General features: G+C 57.9%; 1 protein-coding gene across 1 annotated transcript in view; it reads right to left on the reverse strand.

Moving 5' to 3' along the window:
- Positions 1–24,053, reverse strand: part of DNAH17 (dynein axonemal heavy chain 17) — a 116,651-nt gene that overhangs the window by 46,089 nt on the left and 46,509 nt on the right. The window contains exons 26-48 of the mRNA XM_060291146.1: positions 23,106–23,354; positions 21,313–21,435; positions 20,060–20,407; positions 19,868–19,959; positions 19,345–19,471; positions 18,449–18,601; positions 16,981–17,106; positions 16,730–16,837; positions 15,888–16,019; positions 15,389–15,549; positions 14,632–14,788; positions 13,441–13,545; positions 11,469–11,626; positions 10,866–11,004; positions 10,481–10,708; positions 9,955–10,092; positions 8,963–9,095; positions 7,307–7,434; positions 6,445–6,593; positions 2,226–2,508; positions 1,952–2,125; positions 1,516–1,723; positions 915–1,080 (exon numbers count right to left, since the gene is read on the reverse strand). Coding sequence (XP_060147129.1) covers positions 915–1,080; positions 1,516–1,723; positions 1,952–2,125; positions 2,226–2,508; positions 6,445–6,593; positions 7,307–7,434; positions 8,963–9,095; positions 9,955–10,092; positions 10,481–10,708; positions 10,866–11,004; positions 11,469–11,626; positions 13,441–13,545; positions 14,632–14,788; positions 15,389–15,549; positions 15,888–16,019; positions 16,730–16,837; positions 16,981–17,106; positions 18,449–18,601; positions 19,345–19,471; positions 19,868–19,959; positions 20,060–20,407; positions 21,313–21,435; positions 23,106–23,354 — 3,785 coding nt within the window. The remainder of the gene's footprint in view (positions 1–914; positions 1,081–1,515; positions 1,724–1,951; positions 2,126–2,225; positions 2,509–6,444; positions 6,594–7,306; positions 7,435–8,962; positions 9,096–9,954; positions 10,093–10,480; positions 10,709–10,865; positions 11,005–11,468; positions 11,627–13,440; positions 13,546–14,631; positions 14,789–15,388; positions 15,550–15,887; positions 16,020–16,729; positions 16,838–16,980; positions 17,107–18,448; positions 18,602–19,344; positions 19,472–19,867; positions 19,960–20,059; positions 20,408–21,312; positions 21,436–23,105; positions 23,355–24,053) is intronic.

The following is a 24,053-nucleotide window of genomic DNA, read 5'->3' on the forward strand; positions in this document are numbered from 1 at the left end:
GTCCTTGCTGGGTTCCTACAGCCCGTGAGCCCTGGAGTCGGTGTCATGTCACGGGGAAAGGCCAGCCATGGAGTCAGACACGTGGGCTTGACCTCCAGCTGTGCCTTTCATCAGGGCTGTGACCGCCAGCAGGCCACTTATCCGCTCTATGCCCTATTTCTCGGCAGTAAGGGGCAGACTCCACGCATCCCCTCACTGACCCCTGATGAGATTTCTCGGGTTCCTCTGGTCTCAAAACCCCGAGGTTTGGCTTGGGCCACTTGCCAGGTCATCGTGGCACACTTCTTTCAGTGATACTTGTTTTAACCACACTGAATGTTCTGACCTTTCCAGACTGCAAATGTAAACATGCCACCCTCGGCTTTCCGTTGCCCTTGGGAGAAAGTGTTCTCTGTCCAGTGGTCCATGAGTCCTGGGGTCTGGCCGCCCCTGCCCCGGGCAACCTCTCCCTCTGGCTCTCATGCTCCAGCCACGCTGGGCTCCTATGGCCCCCTCCAGGGGCCACACTCCCTCTGCCCATGGCATCTACTGTGCCCGAGATGCTCTCCCTCCAAAGTACTGACACTAAGGCCAGTAATGGAGCTCCCAGCTGCCTCCTCCCGCCCTGGGTCTCTGACCCAGCCGCTGGGGCCCTCTGTGACTGCTCCCTTCACCCTGGAACTGCACCCCTCTGTCTTCTCTGCCATATGGACACTTCAATTAGAGGGGCTCCTGTCTGTCCCTGCTCCATGGAACTGCAGGCCCCAGCCGCCAGCCCGGGGCCTGGCAGATGCCCAGGACGTATTTGCGGAATGTATGAGAGGAGGAGACCTTGATCCCCCACCTCTCCCCAGAACTGTGACCCCATCAGCGTGGTCCTGTGTCCCAGCCCTGCATCCTCCCTGTGGCAACCCCCCCGCCCCGCCCCCACTCACCAGTGCCTGTGGTCCATGTGCTGCCGGAGGAGGGTGTGCGGGGCCACCGTCCCGTACTTGTCCACCTCGGGCATGTTCATGTCGTCGATGAAGTAGATCAGCTTCTTGGTGCCTGGTGGCCCGTAATTCCGCCCTGATTTCTTCTCCAGCGGCTTTTCGAGAACACCTAGAGAAGGGAATGGGGTGACTACCACGGTGCCTGGTAGATCTCAGAGGCGGTGGCCCGAGGGGTAGCCCCGGAGCACCAGAGACAGGATGGGTTGGACTCCAGCCACCTCAGGAGTAAAGGAGAGGGTGGTGGGCACCACTGGCTCCAGGCAGGGGGACAGGAACCTTGTGCTCATCGACCTGGGGGCCACCTGAGACTGGTTACGAGGGGAGCTCCCTGTGGGATCTGCCACCCTCGTCCCCCTGCTCTGGGCATAGAGGGCAGTGGGTGGGGGCATGGGAAGTGGAGAGGCAGCTGGCAAGCTCCCGGGTCTGCAGTAAGAAGGCACTGTGAGGAACGTCAGGGTGGGACTGGGGGGCAGTCGCGTCGGATGAGAGTGATGGGGTGTGTCGAGGCCAGGCTGTGAGGATGCGCACTTGTCCTCAGCCTCACCCTGCAGCATAGCCGAGGTCGTGTAGAAGTTGAAGGGCACGGCCTGCACCAACCAGTCGTCTGTACTCAGGCTGCCCAGCTTGTCCCCCATCAGCACCGACTTGCCCGTCCCTGCATTCCCCACCAGCATCACCGGCCACGACTTCTCCACGAGCAGGTCCAAGAAGTAGCGGATGCGGATGGTTTCCGTGGTGTGCACCAGTGAGGCCTGCGGGAGAGAGGGAGGAGCTGTAACCCCAGACACACCTGAGCCTCCAATTCCCACCCTCCGTACAAACCTGCAGACCTGGACAGTTTGTCAAATCCCCAGTCTTACTTGGAAGGTCCTACTGTTGAAAACCGTTTGCGACCGGACATCCCATTGAGAAGCGAGTGGGATGGGGCTCTGAGTCCTGCCCCTAAATCGTCATAAATCGTCACCGCTCTGGGCAGTTACCTGCAGGGGGACATCAGGGTCCAGCTCGAAGCGGGGCACCTTGTCCGTCCACGGCAGGAACTTTTTGGTGTCGGGATCTATGTAGTAGTCAAAGATCGTTCCCTGCGAGGGGAACTTGATTGTCTTGAATTCGTTGATCCACCATCGGCTGAACTCGACCCGATAATCTACAAGCTGTTGGGAAACAAAATAGAGCGCAGAAACGGCCCAGCTGAGGGGGATGCCGGGAGACCGGGTCTGGGTGGCCAGGCACCCGCCGCGGCCGGCTGCTCACCTGGTCCTGGAACATGGCCCCTCCGAAGGCCCAGAAGCAGGCGAACACAAAGTAGAGCTCGTACAGCTCCTTGGCAGAGTCGGGGGGTGCGTTCTGCTCGGTGAGGAGGCACTCGAGCAGGTACAGGATCATCTGGATGACCGTGATCTCGGGCACCGGGGTGATCGTCTTAAACCCGACGCGAAGCTTGTCCAGGCAGGTGGGCAGGTACTTGTCAAAGAGGACCAGCAGGGTGGCCTTTTCCGACTGCACCTTGCGCCTCTCGATCCAGCTGCTCACCACCCTGGGGAAGACGGGAGGTGCTGGAGGACTGGGCCACCACGCTGGGTCCCCCGGCAACCCTCCGCTTGGGGAACGCTTCCATGGGATTCTGGCACTCCTGCCTGGTGATGGGGCCAGTCCCAGACCTTAAGAGGATCTGATGAGGGTGTGCTCTTTCCCTGGGATTCTAGCTGTGGGGTGCTGTCCTCCTAGAACAACTGGGAGCCATCCTTTCCACCCCCAAATGCAGATAATACTGAGGACAGTAGAGCTGGACGTAGGAGAAGAAGAGAGGAGAGAGAAGTTTCATAACATCACCTGGGGGAGAGAGAGGGAGGGGATGGGAAGGGAAGAAAAGGGAAAGGAAAGGAGAGGAGCAGGGACACATCACTGCATTATCTGGACTCCTGGATCCAGCCATGCCTGAAGCATACATGGTGAATTGAGCCAATTGACGCATTTAATGGAAGAGTCCAAACCAATACAACAGGCATTCCTGAGGAGCCATGTTGGGTTGTCCGGCACACATACATCTCGGGAGTGGGTTGCATGGAGGTGGCCCACAACGGCTGTGAGGGGTGTGGATCCTGGAGCCCGACTGCCTGGCTTGAATGGGCTCTAGCGTGGCCAGCCGTGGCCTCGGGCAAGTTACTCAACATGTCTGGGTCTCAGGTTCCTCATCCGTAAATGGGAGTGATGATAATTGCTCCCATATTCGAAGGACTACCTGGACTGATACTTTTAAAGCTCATAGAGGGGAGCCTGGCCCACGGTAAGTGCTGAACAAGTGCCTGCTGAAAGCGGAAAGAGCGTCGGCTCCCTTGCGGGCTGATGAGCTCAGTGAGCTGTCCTTTCTAGGATGCCCAAAACGTAAGCAGGAAGCTCGCGTTACCCGAGGCAGCTCGCCTGCCCTCCGCAGCCCCAGCAGACATGCCTTTCTGCAAGTGAGCGCACGTTCTGGAAGCTCTGCCTCTTACTGCACCCCTAGCAGAACAGAGAACCAAGAGCTCAAAAACTCTGCCCCGTTGCCCCTGGGCTCACTAGGTAACAGAGGAAACCATTAAACACTCTACGTCCACAAGCGAACACAGTGCAGCTGAGAACTGGATTCCAAATGCAGTGGGTCTTCAGAACGGAGACCGATTTGCAAATCTATACATAGACTGCTGCATTTGCCTTCTCTCTTGAAGGCGGATATATCAAATTTGAAATTTTGCCTTGTTAGAGACATTGAGTGCGTGCAGATGTGCGCGCTGGCTTTGATCTGAAAAGCCGACCCAGACCCAGACCCCGGGAGGACGAGTGGCTTCCCTGCAGGCTCCTGCCCTGTCCCCAGAGGCCACGGGGCCCCTCCGGCCCTGGAGCTTTGCTTCTCCTCCCGCTCCTGGATACGCTCAGCCACCCCTGCCTCGAGTCGTGGCTGCCCCTGCTGGAGGGCTGCTCTTTCTCTGGGTTGGGGGGGCCTGAGCAGGCCCTCAGCCTCTCCACTTCTCTCCAGCAAAACCCGGGTCTCCTCCTGGTCCCCAGGATGCCACTCACTCTCTCGGTTACCCCTCTGGAGCCCTAAGAACCACTCCGGCTGAAGGGTGAGCCTTCGGGTCCCGCCCCCGCCCACCCCTGCTGACCTTCCGCTCTCCTTCCCGCCCCCGCTGAGCGTCCACCGGGGGCCCCTCGGCCCCACCGTCTCCTTCCCGTACTCTTGCGTCTTAGCGGCTCCCGCTCAGACTTTGTTCCAGTTCTCTTGCCTTGTCTGCTGCCCACCCTGGAAACGCCCAGACATGTGTAGTGGGCGGAATGGGGGCCCCTCAAAAGACATGTCCACCCACAGTCTATGAATGTGGCCGTATTTGGAAAAAGGGTGTTTGCAGATGCAATCAAATTAAGGATCTCGGGCTTCCCTGGTGGCGCAGTGGTTGCGAGTCCTCCTGCCGATGCAGGGGACACGGGTTCGTGCCCCGGTCCGGGAAGATCCCACACGCCGCGGAGCGGATGGGCCTGTGAGCCATGGCCTCTGAGCCTGCGCGTCCGGAGCCTGTGCTCCGCAACGGGAGAGGCCGCAACAGTGAGAGGCCCGCGGACCACAAAAAAAAAAAAATAATAAGGATCTTGAGAGGGTGCATCCTGGATGAGGGTGGGCCCTGATCCAACGACTGGTCCTTATGAGAAGAGGGAAGTTAGGACACAGAGGCATGTGCAGAGGGGAGACCACGTGAGGCTCAGAAAGGTGGCTGTGTGATGGGTGATGTGTCTACAAGCCAAGGATTGCCAGCAACAGCAGAAGCTGGGGGAGAAGCCCTAGGAGAGATCCCCCCTCAGAGTTTCCAGAAGGAACCAACCCTTCCAACACCTGATTTCATACTTCTGGCCTCCAGAACCGGAAGAGAAAAAACTTCCACTGTTTGAAGCTGCCCGGTTTGTGGCCCTTTGTCATGGCGGCCACAGGACACTAAGAAAGCAGAATGACAGGTGTGGCTGGAGAAGGCGGCATAGTGGTGCTGGGTCTCAGCGGCCCCCAGGCCCCTGTGGGTCAGGCCAGCTCTGGTTCTGTCCCTGCAGGGTCACTGCGCTCGTGTAGCCCCCTAGCCCCGGCCTCGCTGCATCGGGAGACAGCGGTCTCACTTCCCACTCGATGCACAGACACATCGAGCATGAACTCTCCCCCTCCCCCCTCCCCACCGGCACACTTGCCTGTGCCTGGAAACACCCATGCCTGCTCATCTCGCCCCGGCCGCCGTGAGACATTTCCAGAAGGACCCACATTACCAGGGCCTCCTCTCAATTCCTCCTCCGTGAATTGCCATCTGGCTTCTGCCCCTGTCGTGCCAGGAAGCTGTTCTTCCTGAGTTAATGGTGAGCTCCCAGCTGCCAAAGCCAGTGGCAACTTCCTGTCCTCGGCTCCTTGACCCTCCGGACGTGACCCTGCTTCCCTCCTGAAGCTCCTTCCTCCCTGGCTATGTGGGGCGTCACCTCCCCAGTTTCCCTTCTACCTGTTCCTTCTCGAATGCTTCAAGGATTCTTCTTCCTCCCAACCTCTCCTACCACTCTCCACATCTCTCCGGGAGACCCAGTCTCCCCAGCACGGAGCAGCCGTGGGTCAGACACACAGCAGGTGCAGAAAGCACTGGTCGAGTGAATGAATGAATGAAGTGGACGACTGAACGAATGCAGCCGGGGTGTTTCTCCTGAGGCTGTCCGTCCCAGAATGTTGCACTGGGGTTTCTACTCAAGACCACGCAGGACGTCCTGGCGTATAAATTACTAGTCTTGTGTCCAAGTACAAAAACATGCCTCCAGGGTCAATGGCAAGCCTTCCATTTCTTAAGGTTTCAAACATTTCTCACATCCATCCCTCCTCCCCTGTCCCCAGTGGCCACTCGTCATCTGCTGCCATGAACTCTCCTCGTCACGTCAGAAACAGCCCCTGTGCCGGCCCTGGAGGCTGGTCCAGGGTCAGTCCCTTCCTGCCAAGAGCATCCTCGCTTCACGCTCCATCCACGAACACCTGACCACCGCCCGTTCCTGGGAAGCTCACACTCTCGCCCTGATGCCCCTTAAATGTTGGTTCTCACTTGGAATGCTTTCCCTACCTGTCTACCCGGAAAGCTCCTTTTCCTGTCGGGGCTCAGCCCAACCTCCAGCTCCTCCAGGAAGACTTCCTGTCTCCACAACAGGCCCAGACCCTCCCTCCTCCTCAGAGTTCCCTGCATGTGGTACAAACTTCTGTTTCGTTAGCTGCCGTGATGCAGTCTCCACGCATTACATCGCTTATTCACACATCTGTCCCGCATCCTTTCATCGCCCCCACGCTGCTGCCTGGGGAGGGCCCAGCACAAGGTATTTATCGTATGAATGAACGAGTGAGTGAACGAATGAACGCATTCACAGGAACATACATCAACGTCAACGCCCTCCTCTTTCTCTGCATAGTTTGGAGCCGGAGAACAAAAGCCCAACTCACGGGTTCCACCCGAGGTCGGCCGGGTTGATGTACAGGATGCCGGCTCTGGACACGGTGGCCGGCGTGGCCGTCCTCAGGTGGCTGATCTCGAACACCAGCCGCATGGTGCGGTTCAGGGGGATCCGCTCATTGCTGGCCAGCGTGAGGACCTAGTGAGGGACACGGGCCTGTGGGTTTCAGCCCCAAAGCACCCTCGTCCTGAGGGTTTCACAGGTCACATCTCAGAAGAGGAGGAGGTCGGGGACACTCCCCGTACCCCCGCCAGCCACCAACCAGCCTCCCTAGCCCAGCGTCTCCCTGCCGTCCTCGATGCCAGCCCCCCCGGCCCTTCCCAGCCTGGGGCCATGGAGAGCGTCCAGATGTGCGTGGATGACGTAGGACTTCACTCTGAGGCTAAAGTTGCCTTTCAAACCATGACCCCGCCCCTGCCCCCCAGGAACTCTGGGGGTCCCTCCTCCACCCAATTGAGAATCACTTTCTTAAGCTGCTTCTAGATAATTCTCAACACTGTCCGCGCCTTCCAAGATATTAGCTACCCCTCCGACATCGTGCCACGCGTCAGTCAGACAGGAACGCTCTCTACACCTGCATCCTTCGCCCACACTGCGGCCAAAAAGCAGGTGAGCCGGGTGCACGGGCCTGCATCCTGTGAGGAACGCGTCTTGTGATGGGGGGGGGCTTTCCCTCGTCCATAACGCTTTGTGCAGAACGCCAGGCAGGCCCCCTCCTGAGTCTCCATGCACAGCGGGTCCTGTCTGCTGAGTGCGGCAGGTGAGACATGTGGCATGTCCCATATGCTCCCCTCCCCCACGTTACTGCCATTCTGGGGGGGTCAGCTCTGGGGTCCAGGGGTCCCTTGTACCTTGTTGTCATCCATGACGGTGTTGAGGGACTCGATCCACATGGGGTCTATGTCCCCGTCCAGGATGATCCACTTGGGGCCGTCGTGAGGGATGTTGGCCAGGTCCCGCATGACGGTGGAGAAGAGGCCTGTGGGCGGTGGGGCTCTGTCAGGTCCAGCTCTGGGCGGCTCTCCCTGGGGCCACAGGGGCTGAGACCAAGCTCGCCCCCTCCGGGCCAACACTGGCCTCTCTCTCAGAGGCGGCCAGTGCCCTACTTCAGAGGGACAGCAGAGGCCCTCAGACAGGAGGGGACCTGGCTCATTTCCTGCCCTTCTCCTGACCCCGAGGACCCACCTTTGTGACTCCACCCCTGACCCTGCCCCCCGACATCCCCCCCAAGTCTGGTCCAGTTCTCAGATTCAACAGCCCTACATGGAAGGCCACTGCCCCGCCCTGCACCCCTTCACTCATCCCTTCCCTCTTTCATTCATTCACTCAATAAAGGTTTGCTGAGTGGTCTTAAAGAGTCAGGCTCAGGGACTTCCCTGGTGGCGCAGTGGATAAGAATCTGCCTGCCAATTCAGGGGACAGGGGTTCGATCCTTGGCCCGAGAGGATCCCACATGCCACGGAGCAGCTAAGCCCGTGCACCACAAATACTGAGCCTGCGCTCTAGAGCCCGTGCTCCACAACAGAAGCCACCGCAATGAGAAGCCCGCACACCGCAACGGAGAGTAGCCCCCGCTCGCCGCAACTAGAGAAAGCCCGCACGCAGCAATGAAGACTCAACGCAGCCAAAAATAAAATAAATAAAATTAATTAAAAAAAAACAAGAAAAAAAAAAAGTCAGGCTCAGAGCAGGGGGCGTGGGGACAACTGAAGCCCCTGCCCACCCCATAGAGCTTGCATCCCAGTGGAGGGGGTGACGACGCAAGATACACGTGCAGAGATAGATGCCAAGCCACAAAAAGAAAGCGGGGCGGGGGGCAGAGGGTGATGCGGCGGCAGGGGCCTCTCACAGGGGAGACTGGAGCAGAGCCTCCCTGGCTTCCTGGCCCGGGAGGGGGACGCATGGAAGCTTGGGTGGGGCAGGGGTGGGGATGGTCCCCTGGCAAGCAGTACACACCCGCCTCTTCCAACCCCTCCAGTTGCCCCTTCCTCCGCCTGGACCACCCTTGGGGCCCCCCATCTCCCCTAGCCCCTCACCTGTCCTTTCTCCAATGTCCCGAGTTTTTTTTTTTTTTATATAAAGCACAGATCTCACCAAGGCCCTTCCCCGGAGAAACACCATTCCCAGCACCCGAGGCTCCAGCCTGCACTTCAGGGCTCTCCTCCTGTAGCCCATGGGGTGGGGGCCCTGTCTCCCCTCAGCCCTGCTTGAGCCCTGATGCTCCGGTGTCCATGGCCTCCCTGGTTCCTCCCGCCTGGGAGCATGAACCAGCCCCCCTCTGTGACCTTCCTGCTCTCCGCAAGCACCATCATTACGCACGCGTACGTGTGGGCCCCCTCACCGCCGCTGGGCCCGCTGCGGGCCTCCCTCGGGGGCTCGGCCACGTGCTCACCGCACAGAGGCCGGCCGAGCGGCCACGACAAAGCGGGCCCGCCGTGGACCCAGGCCTGGGACGCCTGCTCCGAGCCCTCGCCCTCTCGGCCCTGCCGGGGATGCTGCCCCATTACCATCTTTCCACTCCCTGGTCACCGGGTTGATGATGCCGAAGAGCTCGTCGCAGGTGACGGCCTTGGGGTCCAGGTCCACGGCGACCGGCTTCCTCTGCAGGTTCTGATAGGTCTTGTTCAGAGACTTGAGGACCTGCACCGAGGCGGGGGCTGCTCACTCAGGGCCACATCGCGCACCCAGACCCTGCGCTAGGGCCCTTGCGTGAGCTCCAAGGGCCCTTGAAGACCCACGGGCAGAATCCCTGCTCTGGGCCTGGTTTGCTTTGGCGACACGCGGGTGAGTCTGCGACCCGCAAACAACGTCCAGGAAGACGCGCTGCGATGGTTCCTGCCTGTGCACAGAGGAGGGCTACCTGTGCCCAGACTGGGTAACATTCATACTAGTTCCCTGATAATAAAAGTAAGGTGCTCGCTGAAAGAAAAATTAAGGGAAGGAAACTACCTGTCATTCTTCCCCCGCAGAGAAAAGGGTTTCTGAGGACATCTGAGGATGTTTCCCATGGGTATATGTGTAGACAGAAATACACACATTCCTTTTTAGAGAACTGGTTCCTACAGTTTCTGCCTTCTAAAAATAACTTGCAGTGAGCGTCCCTCATGTTACATAGTCTTTGGAAATGATCTTTAATAATAGCATAATAGTCCATCCTGTGGGTGGCTAGCTGAATACTCGGCTGGTTTAGAATTTTCCGATGTTATAGGTATCAGTCATGTTGGCCGCCGCCCTCTGCTTTCCACTGTGCCCAGGCAGTGGTAGGGGGCAGGGGACAGGAGGGTGGGGGGTCGGCTGCAGAGAGGCGGGGTGACTGATATCAAGGGGGGAGGAGGGAGAGAGGAGGACCTGGGAGAAGGGCCTCATCGGTGGGACCAGGGTCCGCTGGCCACTCCTCGCCTCCCCTGCCGTCCCCGGCCCCCCGTCACAGCTTCCTTCCCGGTCCGTGACACCCTTCCGCCCGGGACGCACTGGGCTGGGTCCCCGGGTGGGCATGTACCTGGGACTTGCCACTGCCCGCGTTCCCGATGACGAACACCGAGTGCCTGACTTGCAGCAGCTCCTCCAGCTGCACCACCTTCAGCACGAAGCTGTCCTCCGCCTGCAGCTTGAGCTCAACGATGCTCTGCTTGATGACCTGGGGAAGGCGTGTGGGAACGGGGCGCTGAGCCCCCTGCCCAGCGGAGAGCTCAGAATGGAACAGCGGCCCTGCCCGTGGGGATGTTTACGTGCTCTGCCGTGGGTGCTACTGAGAACCCTGTGCGGGGAATGGGTTTGCCCAAAGCATCCTCCCCTTCCTCTCCCGACCCCCCAGCGTTGCAAGAGGGGCTGGAGAGGCAACCCGTAGCCTCAGGACGTTCCTCGGGGCAGAGGGAGCCGTGCATGTGTGGCCATTGCCCGCTGGCAGACGTGACCACCACCCCAGTGTGGGTACCTGCCACAGTGTGTGGCGGAAAGAGGCATCCTCGGCGGGAAGGAGGCTGGGGTGTGGCTTCCCGGACCACCGTGACCCTGGCTGTACCCACCTTCTCAAAATTCAGGTCCCGTTTCCGAGGCACGTCCAGCGCAGGGAAGAGGTCCCCGATGAGCCCCATGAACACGGGCAGGTCGTCGGCGACGATCTTGGGGATGTTGAAGTCCCTGAGCGCCCTCATCAGCACCTGGTCCTCTGCTCGGCCGGGGTCGGCCCTCTTCAGGGAGCCGGCCACCACCAGCACAGACTTGATGGCCCGCAAGCCCCAGTCATAATGATCCTGCGAGTGGAGGGCAGGGCCGGGCGGGTGTGAGCGCGCCGGCGGGGTGCTGGGACGGAGGCCAGCCTGCCGCCGGGACGCGTGGAGGCATGCGGGCCACCTGCGTTTGTAACCCCTCCCGACCCCAGCTCTGTGGGCCCAGGACGCTGTCACACACCTGCTTCGACAGCAGCTCTTTGCACAAGGTGTAGAGCGTGATGAACTTCCTGGCCAGAAGGCGGGCCTCCAGAAAGCCCTCAGACACCAGCATGATCTCGCATATCAGTTCAAAGTCGGGAACCACCATGGCGCAGGGCCTGAGGGGGTCAGCGGGGTCTGCCTTGGCTTCTCCCCCTCTTCCAACCATGCCCCCACCTGCCCCTTGTCACCTAGGGGCACACCTCACCTGCCAGGAGGAGCACAGCACCACTGGCTGAGAGTCTAGGTGCGGAGCCGGGTTCCCAGGCCCCCACCCGCCGCTTGGCTGTGCTCCCGCTTCACTTGTTCCTCCTACACCCTGTGCAGGGGCGTCTCCAGGCCCTGCATCCCTTGACTCAACTCCTCTGAGAGTCACCTGAGCCCTGCCCTCCCTCACTGGCCGGATGTACCGGAAACGGGACCTCCATCCCAGGTGTCAGAGGCCCCGGCGGGCTGGTCCTTCTTACTCAGGCCTTGTCTCCAGACTCCTCCTCTCCCACAGCCCCCTCTGGTCGGCCTCGCCCTCTGCCCTCCACAGCGCCCTCCTGGGCACTTCCTCATGCCATCCGCGCCCACCACACACCTGAACAAGGCCTTTAAGTTCTCGGGCAGCTCCGTGCGTCCGGCGTACCCGGGGTTCATGGTGATGAAGAGGCCAACACTGGGGATAAGCCTTATCATCTCTCCCAGGAAATTAAACGTTTCTTTCTTGGCCCGAATTGCATCTTGGATACATTTTACCTAAACAGTGGGTATACAGACGCGTTCACGTGGGAATGACCACCTTCGACGGGCGGGACGGATCGCCGTTTGTGCTAAAGCGTGTGGCTGTGAATTTGCAGAGGACCTTCCTGATTTTTCTTTTTTTAAATTAAACTTTAAACTTTGATACAACCGTAGATTCACATGCGGTTGTAAGAACGAACGAGGAGGGGATCCCATGGGCCCCTCCCAGGCGCCCCCCAAGGGTGACCGTAATGCAGCATCACCACCAGGACAGCCACGTGATGATGGGACGTTTCTGTGACCTCAGGTGTTGTCACCCTCTATAGCCACCCCCACCGTTCTCCCACTCTGCCCTCCCCGACCCCCTGCAACCACTCATCTGCTCCCGTTTCTGTGATTCTGTCTTTCGTGAACGTTAGTAAGCGGGATGGTACAGTGTGTCACCTGAGACGGGCTTTGGTCACTCAGTGAGACGCCCTGGGGGTTCCTCCAGGTTGGGGTTGTTCCTTGATATTACTGAGTGGCGTCCCACCCCCTGGCCGTTCTGTGTGTCCCGTTCCTGCTCGGGCAGTGTGACCCGTGGGAGGGCTGACTGGTAGCCATCCCCACATCAGAAAGTCAGCCCCGGGCTTCCCTGGTGGCTCAGTGGTTAAGAGTCCGTCTGCAAATGCAGCGTACATGGGTTCGTGCCCCCATCCGGGAAGATCCCGCATGCTATGGAGCGGCTAGGCCCGTGAGCCATGGCCGCTGAGCCTGTGCGTCCGGAGCCTGTGCTCCGCAACAGGAGAGGCCACAACAGTGAGAGGCCCACTTACCGCAAAAAGAAAAAAAAAAAAGAAACTCAGCCCCGGGTGAAATCTGAATTCAGGGACCATTAGCTGCCTTTGACCCCCGGTGGTGCTGAGCAGCTGCAAATCTCCAAGCCACCACTGGAGGGCGCCCTGCAGCCACAGTTTAAGCCCTGACCTATGAGCCTGGGGCTTTGGAGCAAAGCGCATGCCTAGTTGTCCAGGACTTTCCTCCCAGACTGGTCTGCAGCGTGCGGCTCACAACCCAGCAGGGCAGGGGCTGGCGGTGGGACCTCTCCCCTCCACGTGGAGCCTCTCCTAATGTTCCATCCCAGTTCCTGCTCCTCCATCCGAGTCAACAGAGCTCTACGTGATTATCCTGGGGTCTGTGCACTGACTTTGGGGGCAGGGGTCCCCAAGGCAGCCGTCAGCATTGCCCATGGGTCCAGGGGGCGCTGGCTGCCCTCGTCCTCTCTTTGCAGTACTGGCCTCCAGCCCCAGGGCTTGGGGATAGTTCCATGTCTATGCCAAGGTGGGGAAACAACAGTGGAGGAGGCCAGCTACCTGCACTCACCCCTAATCCTGCCAGCAAACCCATTCTACAGATTAGAAGATGAAGGCACAGACAGTTCAAATAAAGCCCAGAACTAGGCAGTCCTGCACTCTGTCATGGGTGTTCCCAAAATACTCGGGCTCATTTCCTCCTTCTCTCCCTCCCAGCACCCTTGTCTAACTGATAAACTCCTAGACATCCTTCAATGCCCAGCTCCATTGGTAATTGAGACCAAGCCCTCTGTCCTGGTCCCCTAGGCAAAACTGATTATCCCCTCGTCTGTATTCGGTTACATATGTGCCACTGGGTCTGATCCTTACTGTTTTCCTTCTGTGGGCCCCTGAAGGACAGGGCTGGGGTCCCGCTCACCTTTGTGCCACACCCCCCAACTCAGTGAGGCTGACCTGACCCTACAGGAAAGCTGACGAGCGCCAAGCCGGCAGGGCAGTGAGTTCCCGTACGTGACCCAGAGACCACGCGGGCCCTACCTGTACGGCGATCACAGACAAGACCTCCACGGAGATTCGATTGAACTCATCGAAGCAGCCCCAGGCTCCAGTCTGGGCCAGGCCCTTGTAGATATTGCCACAGGACTAGAAAGGGTGAGATGGGAGAAGCACGCGTGGAGAGCCCTGCCGGGAGCCCCTACCTGCCCCATCAGCCCCCTGGCTGAGGGTCAGGCTTGGGAACTTTGGGGCCCTCAGAAGGCTAGAGGCAGGACGTTCACTCCCTGGGAGGGATAATCCTGCCCGGGGCCGGGTGCCAGGAAGAGTCCAGACCCTCCCTGGCATGGGGGCTTTGCCCGGGCTCAGATTAGCGAGTTTGTGTAAAGTTCAGCCCTTGCATTTTCCGCTAGCACACAGGAGAGGGGGCTTCCCTCTAAGGTATGGGGACGGACGGCAGGCCCCAGCTGGATAATCAGGATGGTTCTTCAACATTTACATACAGGATTCCTTCTGGGAGGATCCAGCTTCAGATTTCACTTTTCTAAAACCCAGAAAGCCGGTGCAGGCTGCGGCCTTGAGAGTCAGAAGGGGCAGCTGTCCTCACCCTCAGCCTCAAGATGGGGTCCCCTGGACTGTGGGGTTCCAATGGGGGTGGGGCAGGGAGGCCCCCTGCAGGCCCGAGCTCCTGATCTCAGTGTCCCCCCCGGCCCCCAGGGGCTGCTTTGACCTGACCTCCATGGTCACCCGTCTTCCGGGCCCTTTGAGAGCTGTGGCTGTCCTGCAAAGTCTCCAGTGACTGCTAGGACCCAGCCCCTACCCTATACCCACCCCTCATGCTACCCTGCCCCCCAAGCTCTCAAAGGTGCTCACTCTGTCTGGTGCCCCCAGTTGCCGGGGACAAGCTTGGAATGTAGGTTGGGAGGGGTTACCTCCCCAGGGGAGGCAGGACTGGTTGTGCCCACCCTGAGAGCCTCTACCAGACACGCTGGTCATGCTGCAGAGGCCCAGCCTCCCAGGAGGGCCAAGGCCGCCAGTCGGGGCACCACTACTCAGCCTCTCTGTCTGGTGGACGCCGTCAGCAAGCTGGGGAGCTGGTGCCTCCTGCCTGGGTCCGGCCTGCAGTGTCCACACATCTAGAGCTCACTTGGGGCGTGGAGGCTGTGCCTTCTGAGGGAGGGGCCGTGGGTGGTCCTCCCTGGGGACTTCAGGCCCCCCTGGGCCTGGGATGCGTACCTTGTAGTCCATCTGCTCGGAGCAGTTGAAGACGTAGACCATGGTGCCCAGGGCTCTGCCCAGGTCCTTGGTCGTCTCTGTCTTGCCAGTCCCGGCGGGGCCAGCGGGGGCTCCGCCCATGATCAGGTGGAGGGACTGGGTCAAGGTTATATAGCATCTGCAAAGGACCTCCGATCACCTCGCGGGCGGCAACCCCACAGCCGCCCACGTTCTTTCACTGTGGTTCAGTGACACCCCCCCCAAGCCCCAAGGAGGCACCAAAGGGAGCCGGTGGGAAGCACTTGTGATGTCGCCAAAGAGCAGACACCGTCTTGCCGGGGCGGATGCCACATGGGGGCTGTGCCCACCAGGGCGTTAGAGGAGGCCACTGCCTAACGTCACAGTCACTGGCGGTTCGCTCTGAGCAGCTGCTGGTCTGAGTGCTTTTTGCTGTTAAATGACTCGCTTGACCCTCAACGAGCTGCTGAGCATTTATAAAATAACGTCCCCACTTCGCAGGTCCTCAGAGAGGCTGAGGAACACCCCCAAGGCCATACAGCCAGGGTCGGAGGGAGGGAATAGGATCGTGGCCCCCGAGTCTGGGTGCCTGGCTGGTAGCAGGACTGAATCTGACCCAAATGCCCGGACCCGTCAGCCTCAGCAGGGCACGTTCGGGTCTGACAGTGCAAGGACTCACGGGGAAGGGCCCAGAGAACAGTGAGAGTCCCCCCGCTGCATTGCTCAGGGCCAGGCAGGAAGGCGGCTGGTGCGTCCTCACCTGTCGGTGAGCGGGGTGATGACCAGTCGTGGAGTGTTGCCCAGGTACTCGTACGAGTACTGGATCTGGGCGTCGCAGATGTTGGCAAAGCAGTGCTTCTTCTCCTCATCCCAGCGGTGCCGCAGCTGGGACTGCCAGGTGAAGGCCTGGGCGCTCTCCACCTGCAGGAGGGGCAGGCCGGTTTGCCTCCCGCTGGCCCCTGCCCCGGGGTGGGGGTGGGGGCTCCCCGGCCTCTGGCTCCTCCCACGGTGCCCACGTCAAGCCTAACTCCGTGCACCACTGAGTCTCGCTGAACCGTGGGCACCCCTGATCAGGCCGCTTGTCCAGTCGCTTACCAGGGCCGAGACAAGGGATGAAGGAGGCGGTAGCCACTGCCCGGAGTAGTGTCGCCCGCCTCCCTCAACCCAGGAGGAAGCAGCAATAACTGGGATGGGGGCGTGCATGGGAGTCCCAGGCACCAGCCCCCCGCGGGGTTCCTGGCCCTTCCCGGCACCCGTGCCTTGGCGGTGATCATCTTGGCGACCACATCCCGGGCGTGGACGTCGATGGTACAGATGGTCATGATCTTCGTCCTGTCCCCGGCGTTGAGGTTTCCGATGAGCAGGGTGATGAGCGCGTTCAGCTGACTGATCTGCAGGAGCGAAGGCGCCTCGGCTGGGACACCCATCGCGGGGCGGACTCCGGGCTGGGGGGGGGGGTCCCCCACGGTTGGGTAGGGAAGACCCCCATGCTCTTGTTCACAACAACGAGACACAGAAAGAAGCTCTCGCTATCCCCCAACTGGGGGTGGGGAACGCTGGGGAACAGGCCCCCCCGTGGAATATCAAGGAGCCACTAAAAATGGTGTAGAAGAAGATCGGATGCCGTGAAAGACGGCGGACGTTGCGTAAAACCAGGATTTTAAAGCTGTGTGGACAGTTTATATATTTTTGCCTAGGAATCGATTACATGCACACAAAAAGATTAGAATGTTAGATAAGAATTTGTTGACGGGGTTATATATGGGTGGTGGGGTTTTTATTTTAAAAATTATCTTTAGTTTCTAAATTTCTAACCAAGAATCTTTTAAAAAGTTAAATCAAAAGTGGCCCCCACTTGCCACAACTAGAGAAAGCCCTCGCACAGAAACGAAGACCCAACACAGCCAAAAATAAATAAATAAATATTTTTTTTTAAAAAGAGAGAGAATTAAAATCATGTACTTCTAAAGCGGTTACTCTTGGGCAGAAGGATGTTGGGGGTGCCAGTATTTGGTTGCTTTTGACCCACAGAAATGGCAGTGGCACAAGTGGGCACCTCAGAGCAAGAAGCTTTGGATGGACAGGGGATGGGAGCACACACCTGCTTCTTGTTGTAATCTCTGATGGCGTTTTCATAGCCTTCCTCCAGCCTGGCAAATGCCAGGCCCACCTCGGTTGTCCACCAGATCTGGGTGCACGCGAGCGCAATCTGAAAACAGAGCGGCCCCCGGCCCCCCGCCAACGTGAGCGTCGTTCTCAGCGTGACAGAAGAGTTCACATCAGTAAGGTGGCTGTTCTCCGCCCACTGTGGCTAACCCAGGACAGGTGAGCTCCGTCCACCCAGCCTCAGACCTGGGCGGGGTAGTCGAAGATCCACTGCTCCCTTGGCTTCTCCTCGTAAGTCACCACGGCTTCCGGGATCTCGTGGCGGAGCGTGGCGCACATCCTGTCCAACACCCGGTTCAGCCAGACCTCCACCTGGGGACGGAGCCACAGGGACCAGAGAGGGGTGAGCACAGCTCATTCCGATGGCTTGCTTTGTCATTTACAAATTAAATGACCATTTGTCATCCTCCTCCTTATCATCCCAGGGGTAGAAATACCCAGGTTTTCAGAGCAGTAAGAATGACCAGCTTGAAAAATGTGGTCAGCAAGCCCAGCTGTACCCGCACAACTAGCTGCATTGGGCATTCGTGTGCATTAACTGTTTCTACGCAGAGAAGGGAGGGGAAACCAGAGAAAAATCAAGAGGAGAAGATAGTCTATGTCTGACCCTATGAAGTGGTGCTGATGTGCAGAGACGCGGGGCCTGTCCCCCCAGCCCCGCTGCCCCGTGTCCCTTACTAGTGGAGCCCCCACTAGCTCTCCAGGTGCATCATCTCAGGGTCTTAGACTGTCATGTGGACAAACTTGCTGACGAGCCTTGTGTGTATCTTAAAATACAAAACTTCAACTGACTGCAACTGGGGGGAACATACCGAAATGAGATAATTGGGTTGGTTTTTCTTTTAAACTACAACGACAGTGCAGGCAGAGCTCACTGTAGTTCGTGGTTATGTCTGTAAGCAGTTACGTGTGGGAAGCATCTGAACGAACTGAGGACTGGATCCTGCCACCGGCCTGCCAACCCCATCTGGCCAGGTTCTCCGAATTCAAGTTGTGGGAGCTTGGGTTTTCTTGTGTGAGATTTTTACCCCCCAAGCTGACTTACCTCTGAATTACATTTCGCTTAGGCTAATGTCAAGATCGATTCGAAGGCTTGATCAATACTTGGGCAAAGAGATTGGGGGAGGGGGGGCGTGGAGGGCAGCCGGGAAGCTTGCTGTCAGCAGAAGGGAGCAGCCTCCTGGGGTGGGGGGAAGCTGGAAAGGGGGCCGGGCTGCCCAAGGTAAAGGGACCCCCCTCTGCTAAATCAAAGCAGTAAAGCCCCTTACGCTGGGCAGGAATGAGAACTGGCTGCTTCAGGTGTGTGTGGCCCCCTTCAAAGAGGGGGGCGGGTGCCGCTAACACTAACCCCTTGGCATTAATAATAATAAATAAAATAATAAAGACTCAATGGCATTAATAAACCTTTTCTCCCCCTCCGTCCCCTCCTTTCTCTTCTTTTTTTTTCTCACAATGCACCTCATACTGTGTAGGTAAGGCTGTGCTGGAAATTCTATAGAGAAGCCCCTTAAGCATTTGTTCTGAGAGGCAGAGGGAAGGAGAGAGGGGTGGTCCCAGGCTGGGGGTGACAGCCTGTCTGAGGCCGTGTGGCCCTGTACACGCTGCACTGTCGTCCCGGGTTGGGGCGGGGGCGTCCCTCCGCACACGCACGCACCTGCCCCGAGAGGTCACATTCCCGGTCAAAGTCCACGTACTCGTCCTCCTTGCTGTACATGCCCAGGCCACACTTGAGCGGCTTCCCGTCGGCGTCGAGGCGGAACTTCAGTTTACACAGGCTGTCGAAGAGCTTGGACAGGTGGCGGCTCACCTGGATTGGGCGGGGGGATCACTGGATTTTGCAGCCAAGGGGTTCAAAGGCAGGAGACATGCAGCCTGGGTCTTCCTCGGGAGGTTTTAAGCATCTTTTTTTTTTTGGCTTATACCCGCCCCCCCCCCCCCCCACCGCCTCTGGGATGTTGACTGAACGCACTTAGCCAACAAATGGCAAAAACTGCTCTCAGGTGGAACCTTCCGAATGTCTGTTCCTGAAGATTTCTTTTCCTTGAGAAGGTTCTGTCCCCGGCATGGGACCCGCGTCCCTAGGTCAGACGCTCAGAACCTAAATTGTGGGCCACCCTGTGGCTGCCTTCTTGTGCGTCTGGAACTTCATGATTAAAATAAGACAGTCGCTTCCCTTCGCCAGGGTAGCTAACCCTCCTCTCTTTTAGAAGAGGAACCTCAAGGGACCTTTTCTTCCTGGCGCCTGGGATTTATTAGGAGGAGCAGGCGTGTCTCTCAGAAACGGGCATCTCACCCATTTTCCAGAGGACGTGGATGAGGCTTGGGGAGCGAAGGGCAGGGTCTGAGACCAGTCCCAGGTCTTTCTGTCACGGCCCAGCCCCTGGGTGGTTTCAGGTGTGGATGACCTCGTGGAGATGCCACAGGGACACCTGTGGACACTCCTCCAACATCCCAGGGCCACCTGGACATGGAGCCAAGCCGGGACCCGCCTGGAGCCTGGAGGCCGCACCTGAGGTCGGCCTCTCTTCACAATGCCAGGGGCCCACCTACCTCCACGGGGTCGTTTCCGTTGGAGAGAATGTCCAGGAGGTCGGCTGAGGAGACGAAGTAGAACCTTGGGAAAGCAAGTCTTTTTGTCTCTAAATATTCGGCCAGGGCCTTTTCACACATGGCCAACCTTGGGGGAGGAAACAAGGCTGCTGAGTCCTGCTCGACAGAGGGTCTTTTCCAGCCCATCCTTCCACGCGCTAGACGGACAGCCCCGGAGACGCCCAGGCTGTTCACAGCCCCAGTTTGATTCAAATCTTCCACACTTGTTCTCTGCCAGCCCCTGACCTGGTGGGTGTCCCCAGGTATGATAGGGTATAGTTTAAGCTCTGCAGTCAGTGCTTCTTCTGAGGCTGAAGGCCCGCTCTGTGGCCGGCGTGGCAGGATGTGGCCCGAGAGCTCGCACTCTGAGGAAGGGGATGTGTTAACCCACAACCTGGGGCTTTCCCCGTCCTGGCCAGCAAGGGGCGCATGACTCGGGTTTCTGCCACAGTGAAGCCCCTCCCCTGGACAGTGTGGGACCCACCTCTTCTTCAGGTTCTCAAGTTTGTTATAGAGACCAGGTTTGTTGGTGGCTTCGACCACGTTGGGTGTTTTCACCGCCTCCTCCATCAAGGCCTGGGAAGAGAAAGGGGCCGCCACGGCATCAGGAGCCCTGTTTTCTCCAACGGAGCCATTTCCGAAAGTGCCCAGGCAGGGGCGAGAGAGCTGTGCTCACCTTGAACTCCTGGTCGATGTCATCAAAGCGTTGGGAGTCCTCCGGCAGCTGGGCGCGGATGTCTTTGGAACCAATGAAGATGCTCTCCAGGTGGCTCCAGGTTCTCTGGACCTCGAACCAGATGGAGATGACCGAGTCCGCAGCGGACAGTTTCTGCTGCCAGCTCGTCACCTCCTTCAGGAAGTGGGACAGGTACTTGGACATCATCAGGTTCTGCAGCTGCACCTGGCTGTCCTCCAGCGTCTCCACCAGCACCTCATCGGTCTTGAGCAACATGGTGCCTGTCCGCGGGTGCCGCCTGTGCTCAAACTCCATGGTGGACCAGGTACTATCCAGGGTTTTCAGCACCTTTTGGGGGAACAGAAATCGGCTCAGCAAGTGTCTGGCATGAGGGGCTGAAAAGGACCCAGAGTTTCCTAGAACATGGAAGGAACCCCTTCAGAAAGGAGGCGCTTTTCAGAAAGCCAAAATGTTCATGCCAATGTTATTTACAATGGCCAACAGATGGAAACAGCCCAGATGTCCCTCAGTGGATGAAGAGATCAACAAAATGTGGTGTATTCATATAATGAAACATTATTTGGCCATAAGAAAGAATGAAGCCCAGGCACATGCTACAACATGAAGGAAACCTGAAAACATGCTCAGTGACAGGAGCCAGACACTGAAGCCCACATATTATTTGCTTCCCTTTATATGAAATGTCCAGAAAAGGCAAACCTGTAGAAACAGAAAGTGGGTTCATGGTTGCTTAGAGCTGGGGTGGGGGTATGAGAAGATGGGGGGTCACAGGTAAGGGTCTGGGTTTCATTGCTTTTTGAGGAGATGAAAATGTTCTAAAATTGACTAATTCTAGTATGTGATGGTTGCACGTCTCTGTAAATACGCTACAAGCCATTGAATTGTGCGCTTTAAATGGGTGAACGGCATGGTATGTGATTTAGAGCTCAATAAGTTTGTTAAAAAAAAGAAAGCCAAAATGTGACAATTCAAACTCAAAAAACAGGTGAGGAGAGACGTTTGGATCGCAAAGGAGTCAGCCAGACTTTCCGTGTGTCCTGGAACTGCCCCGGGTACTGGCTGATGGCCGGCCCTCCTGCCCCCGTCCCCCCTTCAGCTTCTCAGAAGGCCGAGGCAGGATGGACTGCAAGTGAGGGTGCTTCGTAGGGGAGGAGAGTTCAGTAGGGTTAGGCAGGTGGGTCGGGTTCAGCATCACCCCCTACAAAACGCACTTTGCTGTCAACAAAGGCTACCTTTTCCATGCCAGACTCTTTCACAGCCTTGTCTACGATGTTCTGGACCTCGTCTTCGTATTTATGTAGGTTCAGCTGGAGTAAATCCGCCAGGGTGGTCTCATCTGACATTTCAAACTTCACCTACGGGAAAAAAAAGAGGCACATTCCACGTAAGGTCACGTGTTCTCCCGTTGAGGGACAGCTTTGTCCTTCATGGAGAGGCAGGCGGGGGAGGAACCCAGGCCATGGCGGGGGCAGTTGGAAGCTCCGTGACTTGGGCAGTCACTTCTCCAGGCCTCGCCTCTCCTCCCTGTCAAACTGGTAACAGCAGAGTCCACTGATAGGGGATTGAATAGTGTCCCTCCCAAATTCATGTCCACCTGGACCTCAGAATGTGACCTTATTTGGAAATAGAGTCTTTGCAGCTGTTAAGGATCTTGAGATGAAATCGTCCTGGATCAACTGCACGGAACCTAAATCCGATGACAGGTGTTGTCAACAGAGAAAGGGGAGGGAGTGAAATGCAGGAGAGCCCACGTGACCACTGAGGCAGGGATTGGAGGGATGCGGCCACAAGCCAAGGATCGCCTGGGGCCACCGGAAGCTGGAAGAGGCAGGGAAGGGCCCTCGCCTAGACTGCCAGAGGGATCACGGTCCTGCCGACACCTTGATTTCAGGTTTTTGGCCTCCAGAGCCAGGGAAGACTACACTTCTGTGGTTTTAAGCCCCCCATGGTGTGGGGCTCTGTTACAGCAGTCGCAGGACCTGATCCACCACCTCAGGAAGCTGCCGTGTTAGTAACAGTTGTGGCCAAGTCACAGGTACTATTACTCCAGTAACAATACCAGGTGTTTTCATGGTGTCACCCAGTCCTCAAATCCTTCTCGCTGTCACGTAGACAGACGTTTCCAGGCCCCGATTCCAAGCCTGCCATGGAAACTGGCTTAACCAAGTGATGGAATCGAGTGTCTCTCAATCATGGCTGGAAAAATACCTGCCCGGGTATCAACAGTCCTCGGTGATGCCCAGTTCCTGGGACGTTTTAGTTGCTTGTTGATCACCGCCCGGGGGTCTCTCCCAGGCCCTGGATGGGGTACACGAGCCTGCTGGCCAGTGGTCTCAGCACTCAGGATAACCCTTCTGCTCGTCTGTTTCTCCCCACCAGGGCCCAGGCCACATCCCGTGTGCTCCTGAAGCCGTTCCTGCCCTTCCCTCGCCATGGAGGTGACTGCCTACTCTATGCTCCTAGAACCACCCCTGAGCATCCCACTCGGCGTCCCAAACACCGTGACCCACGCTGTTCTTTCTTCCTTTGCTTCCCTGAGAGCAGGGCCCGTGTTCTGTCTCTCTGCCTCCTTGGCACCTACGTGGGGCCTCTGCAGAGTAGCCGTTCCACAGAGTTTTGTTCAATGTTTGCTGACGATGGAGATGTTCCTATTTGCCTTCTGTGAGTGTCAAGGCCAGTGACCCCCCACTGGGGGATATCCCTGGGAAAATCTGGGTGCCAGGACTCTGTGTTCCGGTGGTGCGTGGGGGACCCAGGGAGCTATTCCTCCGCCCCAAACTTCCTGAGCCCCGGGGACATTCACCTTACAACAGAACTGGCTGCATAATTTGAGGGGCCTGGTGCAAATGAAAATGATGGGGTCCCTTGTTAAAAAATCATTAAGGACTTCAACATGGTGACAGCAGAGCATCCAACCCAGAGCGCAGAGCCCAAGCACCTCAAAGCCGGCTTTATCAGTGCCAGCCCCGCCCATCCTGTAGCGAGTCCCCAAGGAGCAGCGCCCTCCTCCCCCGAGGCGCGGTACCTGGGTGGCCTGCATGAGCTGCTGCCAGTGGCGGTTCCGGATGGCGGGGTTCTGCAGCTCACTCACGGCGCGCAGGGACGCGATCGTGTTCTTCACGGTGTTGTCCAGCCCCACGAAGGCATCCCAGCCCTTCACCTCCTTGTCCAGGGACCTCACAGCCTTGGCGAACTTCTGGCAGTCTATGTCCATCTGCTCGACGTTGATGTGCTTCCACTTGGTGGTCTTCCAGTCACCGATGCTGGTGTTGACCTGAGATGGAAACTCTCACTGTCTCCTCTACTGGGGACACTTCAGGAAGGCACCTGTGCCACCTTCCTGCCACTGCTCTCAGGAAGCAAAATCCAATGAGTCTTGAGAACTAATGACAGAGCTTGGTAAAGTGGGTGGATACAAGGGGGGAAGAAAACCAACAACCCAGTTCTATCATGAAAGATTCAACTTAAAAGTCAGCAGTTAAGAGGTATTTTGGCAAAACGTGGGACCCGTCACTGCTCACCAGGATCTATTCTGTCCCACTTCCTGGTGCAGCCACGTCAGTTGCCTAGACCAATGGAATGTGGGTGATGCCCGACACCTGGGGGCAGAAGCACTGGATTGCCAACGCCTGGCCCCCAGTTCCCTCCGTCTGCCTTGGCAATGGTGGATGCGTGCACTGAGCTGCCCAAGGGTTGCTTGGAACTGGAGTGTGGACTTTGCGTGAATGAGAAATACATGTCTGTGGTTAACTGCACACAGTTTGTTTTGTTTTGTTTTGTTTTGTTTTGGGGCTGTCTGTCACTGCAGAGTAACCTAGCTTATACTGACTGATTAAAAACACCAGAAGATATTTCACTCACGAAAGGATGAAACAAGACACAGGCACTACTGGGAGACAACGCCACCAAGAGTGGAGACAGAACCCTGTGAGGCCAGTCTTTAATTCAGGGTAGGCTGAGAACAGCCGTGAAG

The sequence above is a fragment of the Globicephala melas genome, chromosome 20 (genome assembly GCF_963455315.2).
Source record: "Globicephala melas chromosome 20, mGloMel1.2, whole genome shotgun sequence".
Taxonomy (NCBI): Eukaryota; Metazoa; Chordata; class Mammalia; order Artiodactyla; family Delphinidae; genus Globicephala; species Globicephala melas.